The 10052-nt window shown below is 33.8% G+C and overlaps 1 protein-coding gene across 1 annotated transcript; it reads left to right on the top strand.

The window, feature by feature from the left end:
* Positions 1 to 569: 569 nt before the first annotated feature.
* Positions 570 to 9167, top strand: LOC134532975 (trypsin-1-like). The gene is made up of 5 exons (XM_063370073.1): positions 570 to 1131; positions 2181 to 2263; positions 3178 to 3266; positions 4841 to 4982; positions 8682 to 9167. The coding sequence occupies exons 1-5, from the start codon at positions 1086 to 1088 to the stop codon at positions 9078 to 9080; spliced, it is 759 nt and encodes a 252-aa protein (XP_063226143.1). The 5' UTR covers positions 570 to 1085; the 3' UTR covers positions 9081 to 9167.
* The last annotated feature ends 885 nt before the right edge of the window (positions 9168 to 10052 follow it).

The following is a 10052-nucleotide window of genomic DNA, read 5'->3' as shown; positions in this document are numbered from 1 at the left end:
CATCGACTGATTTTGACTTATTTTCGGTGTGTTCGCGTATTCATCTGTTTTAACGTTCTTAGATTTCTCTTTTTTATCCATACATTATGTGGCGGCCCTAGACTTTTTTTGGGACTAAAAAATTTGGTTTCGGGGTCTTATCAGTGGCCTTGGAGGCATGGAACAGTCTTCACCCGGAAAATTGGGGAAATAAACTATTTAAAACAACGTTTTTAAAGTCAAACTCAAACTTAAAATTCAGCGAATGTTTTACTTATTTGTATTCATAAATTATATTTTTTTCCTAGCGTTATCCTCGAGTTGTTTTATTAATGCTAAAGATAGAATTCTGATGAAGTTGCGTCAACAAGTGATACAATAAAATTTTTTAAAGTTTATATAATAAGAACTAATGAAAACTCAATCGAAATATAAAAGATACTGGCCATCAGATTTAAATAACACGCTAATAACCATTGAATTATTTTGTCTGGAAATATTACTTCAGAGTATTTTTATCACGCCCAATCTTGTACTATCGTTTCCTACTTTACCACATTGTAGTAAAATTATTTTGACTTACTTTACCTAACCTTTTAAGAAGTCGTTTTGTGATTAACCTTACCATGTTGCAAAAATAAAAAACCTAAACCGTCATTAATGTTCATATATTACACAGAAAACAGATAAAAATAATAATTAAAAGGCATAGCGCGGGGTCCCGGCCCTTTATATTTATGAATCAGCAATGATGTATGTAAAAAAAACACTTTCCAATCAACATTTGTTTATTTCAGCACTTCTCTATTCTCCAAAACGTAGGTAATATAAGCAAAATACGTTAAATTTTTAATATTCATCTCTTAAAACTGATTTTAAAAGTAAAATTAAAGCGTGTTCAAGTATGACTAAAAAATGCCGTGCTACTTCCTAAAGAACTAAAATTAATTAAATGTCACTCTATTTAAAGTGCTTCGTGAACTTTGTTCCGACTGTGGTATCGGTACCCTCCCTAGATATTGAACAAGCGATATGAAACCACGTGACTTTAAAAACTGGTTCAATATAAACACGACAGCCAACACCGAAAATCACACTTCGGCACCATGCTTCGAATTTTGGTCGTCTGTTCTCTACTGGTCTCCATCTATGGTAAGATATTACAGTTTTCTTTAATATATATTTATACAAAGTTTTAAAACGTAAATTTTGTTTCTTAAAAAAACATAGTTTACTTTTATGTATCTTACATACTGAAAATACCTATCAACAAACCATCTCAGGGGAAATGGGTGGAAATGAAATGGATTCAGAAATTAAATGCATAAACTTATTCCCTACAAATGTACGAAAACACTTTGCCATCGGGGATATATGATAGCCAATTATTGCTAACAAATGTAATGAATATATAGTGAAAAAGTTTGATTATTCAAACCAAACAACTGCTGTGACACAAATGGTTCTTTGAGAACACTTTTTTTTCTTTCAAATCTGCTATAAGTAATGAGTTTCACTCTGTAGCCATTGTTTTTAGTCACATTCGACGTAAACTTGTAACTTAAGAACTAATTATTAAAATTCGGTGGACCATTTGGGAAGGTCATATTAGCTGGCTGTAAGAAGCTCTTGTATTTGAAGATTTAGACTTTTACCTGTGGAGTTACTTAAAGCACGTATAAAGTGATAAAAATATGCAGATGAGTTAAACATGGCTATGAATGTTTGCGGCCATTCATAATATTTAAAACACCCTAGTCTGTCTCAGTTACTTCAGAACTCATGATATGTATTTTCACAAAATACCGCGAAACGTTGTGCACAATCTGTAATAATTATATAATACACTTGCGCCAACGTTTTACTGCAGAACTGTTCACTGCATCAGTAATTTAAAGTTACGGTTCCTTAAAAAATAGCATTTCATTAAACTATATACAACTCCAATCAACATCTACTTCTTTTAAAACTATTCCGTCAAATATTTTATCATGATATGAACTTAATTGAAAGGAATTGAATGACATCTTTCAAGCTTAGAAACAGTCAAGGTTATTGTAATAGGACTATTAAATTTCCTTAAAAAACCACAAATAAATGCAATTTATGGTTATAAGTTTTAAGAAATAATGTAGACTGTGACACAAATTATATAAAATTTATTATTTTATAATGCTTTGTTTTGGTTTCATCATCAACAGGGGCGTCCGTTAGGGATGTCTTCCAGCTCGATGGACGTATCATAGGAGGACAGCCAATCGCCATTTCGAATGCTCCTTACCAGGTATTACTACTTACTTTTCACTGTTTCATAATAAAGTATATTATATTTATGTAATATAATGAAGTTTAATTTTCTAGACATAATATAAAATAATTGGATTTAGGACTAATTATTTAATATTTTTATTTTTTATTTATTTGTTATTTAATTCAGATGTAGCAGTCATTAACATAATTAATTATGAAGAATTCTTATAACATCTTATAATTATTTTATTTATAATCTTGTTTTAATATTTATCGAACTGATTATTATTCCGAATGTTATTTGCCATTCGAAATCGTATTTTTTTTATAAATAATCTTGGACGATTTTGTGTGAGGACATTATTTGCTCCTAAGATTATAAAATTTTAATAAATGCTACAAATTTACATATTATAAATTACATAAAAGTAAATATTCTATGTAATTCGATATAAAAATTTATTTTATGTGACAAAAAAGTGATCAAATTAATATAGATCTTTTTATTATTTTTGAAATGCTTAATATATGTGATAAGTTAAACTTTTATATCGTCAAATTAAAACATATATAATGATATTTAATTTTATAAAATAGAGTGTTAGGTTTCCTATTAATGAACTTGTTAGTGTCTCTTTTGGGGAACAAAATTTAGGTACACGATAAGTAAATGAACTGTAAAAATTATTTCCGTCTCGAATATTCTTAAGATATTTTTACTTTAAGGAATATATAATGTAATTTTTAACAAATATTAAAAAAATTAACTACAGTTTACCTCAAGCATAATCTATAAAAAAGGTACAATATTTTTAAAACAATTTAAATAGTTAAACAATGCCAAATTTAAAAAAAAATTAATCATTCCTATGAAGTGGATTAAAAGCTGTTAACATAAATATTCATAGTTTGTTGGTTATAATATAATTTTTGATTAATTTTTTCTAGGCTTCCTATGAACTGAATGGCAGGCAAAAGTGCGGTGCTAGCGTTATAAGCAACACTTATGCTCTATCTGCTGCTCATTGCAGTATAAGGTAAGATTAGTTGTCCTATTATTATAAATTGGTATTTAACATTGTTTCGCTTGAAAAAATTTAAATTGTCATTAGTTACAAGTTTTTTTTTGCTTGTTTACAAATAATAAAATAAATAAAAACGACAAGTGTCAAATTATTTATCATTATTAACTTTCAAAATATTTTAAAGTGACAACTAGTATGCGAAACCAATTGTAAATTTTGGCTGGTTATTTCTGAAGTTCATTACTACCAAATAATAATAAATGAGTAAATTTATACTCCTATACACTAACAATAATGCTATGACGGTATCATTATCAGCATATGATTGTTAGTTAGGAGTTAAAATTTTTTTGAAGAAGATACGATTAAATGTAACAATTTCTGAATTGCATATTTCAAATAAATAAAAATGCACATTTTTTAATGTAGGTTTTTTTAAGAGTTTACAAGTTTTATAACTTAATATGTGTTCAAACACTGATTTTCGCTTCTTAAGGTCATACCCTAGCTTGCACTATATACCAACTAAGCATAACTTCTTGTATTTCCAGAATATAAACATTACATTAAGTGGATACTTCTGCTTATTTGTCTTCAAACTTACTTCAGAATATTAATAAGAATTTTCTACGTTGGTTACAAATGTGAAAATGCAATTACGTTACAACCTGGGCCATTGTTAAATCAATGATCAAAACCCAAATATAAACTATTCCAACTACTATCTGACTAGAACAAGAGGGATGGTATCAATTTCACCGAAAACCACACACAAACCTATATGAAAGAAGTCTTTATTTACCCTTTTGGTAGAGAAGGTGTAAGACTATAATTTCTTAGGGTTTGGCAGTAGTAAAAATTTTAGTATTTGTTAAATTGTTTAATGTTATATGTTATTGAAGTTAAGCTTCTTTAGGCGCGTTATGAAAGAAGAAACAGAGCAAAAGTTTTTACTTTGCGCGCGCAACATGCAACGAAAATTGAAAGGATGAAAAAAGGCTACATGCAAATAAAATTTATATATGTAGTTTTAAATCATATAAATATATTTGTTTACATTGAATACTGGTCCATACAACTAAAAACATTTATTTATTATGAAAATAAGTGATATAAATTGCTATTTATAAAATGTTTCAAGTGTATTTTAAATTATATTTATTTAAGTGAGGTTATGTTCCCGTATATGCATAATTTATTTTCATCATAAATTATTGCATTATTATTTAATTACCTAGTAGTTAAAATCAATAATTAGATTCTACCATCTGCATACTTATTGATTATAATTATCAAATTAAATTTATCTGGATTATTTTACTAAATTAAATAATTATTTTTTTGAGGTGTTTTTATTACAATTGAGTACTGAGTATTTATTTAATTTTTAAAATTTGTTTGAATTTATACTTTAACAACCGTATTTATATCTTACATCACTCTAGTCCTTTTATTAATTTAGATATTATTTCTATTAATTATTTGCATGCAAAATTAATGGAATTTTTTTATTGCTCAAGCAAGTATAACATTTTACGGGCGTATGTAAGTACACGCAAGCATTTTTCTTGTATGTGTTTTCACAGAGACAATGTTCAGTTGGTACGTATCCGCGTCGGGACGGCGCTACGTGGCAGCGGAGGATCCGTCCATCCTGCCGCTCAGATAATCAACCACGCTCGCTACACCACGTCGCCTGCTACAGATTTTGATGTTTCCTTGATCAGGGTATGTACATGAAAATTCAATTTCATTTATTGACGTGACAACGTCTAATAAATCTATGAACGCAGGCTGCACGCACGAAAAAGTGCCCCGTTACGCACGTTGTCCCGTTACGCTGTGTCCCGTAACGCCCATTTTACGCTTGCGCCGCATCTATCTCTCTTCCACTCGATTGGAACAACCATCGATTTGACTTATTGGAGGCACATTAAACTTGAAACACTCCCATTCGTTTCCTACTTTTCCTATCATCGTCCTATCCTTAACAGAACAACACAGATTGGAAGAAGTTAGCAAACATGTATAAAAGTTATAGATAAAAAAAATTTCTTCGTTAAAGTAATAAACATATTTGCAATAATGAGTGCAAATGAAAGTAAATTTATCAATTAAATGGTAGATTTCATTTCACTCCTTTGTATCCACACAAAATAGTGATAATTCAATAAAATTGATTCAATTTTATTCATAAAAGTATGCAATCATTTCATGAATGTTCTGTTATGACTTTGTGACGTTAAACTATCGTCCGTAAACCGACTTTACAGACAATTTTTTTTATGCATTGTTATGACACAATTGATAATATAATTTGGTATGCGGTTTTTAATAGAAGAAATAAAAAAACACACTTTTATATTAAATAAATGCAATAAACGAATTTTATTTGTAAAACCTTATACTTTGATGTTGCTCTTATATTTTAATAAAAAAAATATTGTAATTAATTAGTTCTTCATTATTGTTCTAAACAAAACAGATCGTTTCAAAAATTTTAAATTCATACAAACATATTCGGTTGTCTGACAGTTTTTATGATCGTAAGCTGTGCCGTCTTTATAGGAGCTATAATGTAACAAGCGAAGTATTCTTAAAATGAGTTACGTTAACATGTAGAAAAACAATCTTTGACTAATAAGGGGAGGGCACGACTTAAGAAACTCTTTTTGGAATGAGATACGGTATGTTAGTAATATAACTTTAGGGCGTTCACCCCTTAAAAAAATAAAGTGCCCTGGTCAGTCAATTAGAGAAAATTTTTTTTGAATATTCAAGCACAGTTTATATACTAGTTAAAGCTTTGAATTCTAGCCTAGGAAGTAACATACTTTCTGACCACTCAGTCACTCAGGTTTCGATTCTCGCTGACGTTTTATTTATTTAATAACTAAAAAATTTTAAAACAAATTTACATTAAACAACTAGTTTTAATTTAAATATAAATATATTTACTATTTGGTAAAGAAATTTACAAAGTATTTCAATCTTTAGAATATAAAATAATAATGGGTATAATAATATTAGTAATAAATAACAATTCTTCCAACTATTATCGTTTATATGTAACTAAAATTTTTAAAGTTTTCTATTCGAAACAGATGTTATGTTAAAACCTGTTTTGTCCTGACCTAAGCAGTTGCGTTTCTATACGTTTATATGGTTTATATTAAAAATGATAATGTGATCACTTATTTTGCCTATCTCACTATTTTATATGATTTTACTACATTTAGATTATTCTTATTTCTCTGCGAACTCTCAACTAATGTGTCAGTTTATTCTTGAATAATAAAGAAAATGTACTCCAACAATTTTGTTCATGTAATCATTCATCGTTTAATAATTTTGCCATATGCCAAAAAAAAATTTCAAATTTTTTATGATAATTACTCTTTAGGTTCTTGCTTGTGAAACATAACATATGCATATAATTAAATCTCACTTATTAATTACTTTAAGAACTATTTAGCTATACCTATTATCATTATATATATTAGTATTTATATTTTAAAAATTAAATTATTACTGTAATATATTTACCAAATAGTATATAAGAAATAAAATCTTTTATGTTTAAAACCACACTTGCCACAAGACTGTTGGGCAGAATGAATCTGCGCTTAAATTTCAAAAAACATTTTTTTGGAAGTGGCTGGCCAGTGCGTTGTATTATTCTAAGGTGTGAACACCCTAAAGTTTTACTACTAATATACTAATATACATCCCAAAATAAATTTCCCAAGTCACACCCTCCTCTTGTAAGAGCATTTTCACCTTTGTAACTTAAAACCACAGACTTTTCACTTAAAACACCAATTAATGAAAATAATGTGTGGCCGTGAGGTTTCACGTCCTTATTTGAAATGAAAATAAAGCAAAGTAAGGTATGTTGTTTTAATTAACTACTTTATTTTTAATTATTTATATGGAAAAATTTTCAGAAAACTAAAAAAATCCATTCAAATTAACTATTGAATAAGCATACATGAATGGAATAGTTAATGAAATTTAATTAAATTTTATTTGGTTTTAAAGCTATAAACTTTGTAAATGATTACAAAGACATAAACTATTAATGATAAATACTATAATCTTCTTAAGCATTTTGTTTAATAAAGTATTTTGATTGCATTATAAATAAATGTTCTTTATAAAACACAAAATAAGAAATAAACAAACGAAATAATACTTTTACGATTTACCGGGTTTTTAAAGGATAGCCCAATTGAAGATTTTATTACACACACAGTTTTATTTATTTCCACTATTTAAATTACTATCAAATAATCTAAAAATTACAATTAATCAATTGTACTTAAAACTGCTGCTTCTCCAGTCACTCGTTTCTCACAATCCACACGCCTCGCTGGGCCGCACCACTGGTGCAACTCTCGCCGCAGCACCCCTCATGGTCCTCCGTCGCAGGACTCCGTCACCGCACTCCGCCGCCGCCGTCGCACTTCCCCTTCGCCGAGATCCCACTCGACACCACGCTCGGAACTTCGCTCGGAACTCCACCGCGCCCGCGACACTATCGCCCGGAACTGAACTCTTCGCCCTGGAACCTTCGTCCAGGGACTTCGCCGCTTTATCGCCCGGAAACTCCACCACGGGAAAACTCCCGACTCCACTGAATTCCTGCCCTGGAACCTCCTTCCAAGGACTTCGCTACTCTGCCGCACCCGCGGCACTATCGCCCCGGAAACTCCACCGCGGGAAAGCTCCCGCCTGAACTCTGACTGACCCTGAGGCCGGCGTCCTCGTCTTATATATCATCCCAGGCGCCTTCGCGAATTCACGAGCGTGGCTGGGACCAGTCGCGTCATTCCGCGCCGACCCGACAGCAGAAATCTCTCGAAACAAGTGTCGGTGGCTCGCGTATTTCCGCAGCTGTCATGTTTCCGATGTCAAACTAACAGCGCCGCGCGAGGAGCTGAGGGCTGGAGGGAGGGGAAGCGGTGACCCAGGTGCGCGTGGAAAGTGTCATGTTGTGCGGCCACATGATTCCAGCCAGCTCTGCACCTACACGTATCGCAGCCTAGCTTACGTTCGTAACAATACATACAAGCAAGAAGCTGCACAATATTATTATTCTAAACATATGTTAGTAAAACCATTTCTAAATTTACATTTAAAACTTTTAACAAAATGATTTTATGTATTGAATATAAACATATCTCAACAAAGTTAATTTAAGAATATTGCATTTCAAATACCCCAATACATAATATTTGAAATATAATATAAAAAAGTAAAATTTAACAAAAATAATTTATGTAAAAAATTATATTTTAATTTTAAAATAAATTATTTACACTACAATAATAATGTAAAATAAATCTCACTGTAATTTTAACATATTTCTTTTCCAGTAAGATGTTTGAAAATGAAATCGTAGTTGAAAGACGCTTTTCTTCGTAGGTGACCGTTCCGTTCGTGTTCAGCGCCAGTGTGAGGCCCATCGCCCTGGCCACTGCGGTGCCAGCAGCTGGCAGCAGGGTGGTGACTTCTGGCTGGGGGGCCACCTCGGAGGGGGGCGCCGCTTCCAACCAGCTGCTGCAGGTGCAGGTCGACGTGATCAGCCACGCCGTGTGCAACCAGGCCTACTCGAACAGGATCACAAACACCATGCTGTGCGCCGGGGTGATGCAAGGAGGCAAGGACACCTGCCAAGGCGACTCAGGCGGCCCGCTCGTCCTGGGCAGCCAGCTGCTCGGCGTGGTGTCCTGGGGAGCAGGCTGCGCTCGTCCTGGACTGCCGGGCGTGTACGCCAACGTACCAGCCCTGAGAGCCTGGATCAGGGAGAACTCCGGCGTCTGACATTTCCCTGGATCAGACACAGTTTTTCATAAACACCATCTGTCACTTGTATCAGAATCTTAAATAAAATATTGAGTTTGATACCTATGTGTATGGATACTTATGGGTTTAAAAAATTATTTTGTTTTAAGTTTGAAGTAATGATTAAGGTTTGTTTAGTTGTATTGATGTCGCTGGGGCTGATCCTGTTTGGCGTTGTTAAAGCCCCGGCTTCTCAGTTGGGTGATTGAGGGGGTTCGAGCCTCGTGGCCTGGGGGATCAAGCCTAGTGCAGGTGTGTAGCTCTCCCGCTCGATGAGGACCCTCCCGCTCAGGAACGGTCCTGGAGAGTACCGCAGGTAGGTGCTGTGGAACGAGATGATGAACCTGAGAAGTTTCCTCGCCGTGGTTGCGTCCCGCGTCGGCCAAGGCGTCCGTTCGCGAGCACGCGCCTCCAGCGCATCTGATGACCCCGCTGCCTACCGCGACACTCCCACTATACTGCTTCGGCGGCGCGACTTTCTGGTGATGTGTCGTCTTTGGCGACCTTCGCGAAACTCCTGTGACATGATAATCCAGCTAGCAAATTATCTCTGCCCACACTCCCCTCTTCAACCGTGCGTTTTTCGCTGGCATTCCTACAACTTTTTTATTTTGTTCATTTCCCCCTTTATCAATAAATATCCCCACATGCTCACTGGTGATGCCATCGGGGCAAAAGGGGCAAGTGCAACAATGGTCTAAGAGACTGGGAGAAGCACTTGGAGCGACATCAAATGCCCCCTCCCCCACCAAGGCCGTTTTGGTGATTGACACCTTGGTCACACGTACTGCATAACGAAGCACTCGGACACCTTGGTATCACTGATCAAGGGGCTCGGGGCATGAGTGGGGATCATCTGCTGAGTAAAAGCACCTGGTCATGGTAAGTACTGAAGAGCTGGATAATTACTGAAGGGCTGGAGCCCTACATTGTCGGGTGGAACGGCGAGCT

This window comes from Bacillus rossius, chromosome 1, assembly GCF_032445375.1.
Source record: "Bacillus rossius redtenbacheri isolate Brsri chromosome 1, Brsri_v3, whole genome shotgun sequence".
Classification (NCBI taxonomy): Eukaryota; Metazoa; Arthropoda; class Insecta; order Phasmatodea; family Bacillidae; genus Bacillus; species Bacillus rossius.
The sequence above is the reverse complement of the archived record's forward strand: the minus strand, read 5'-3'. Positions and strand labels throughout refer to the sequence as shown.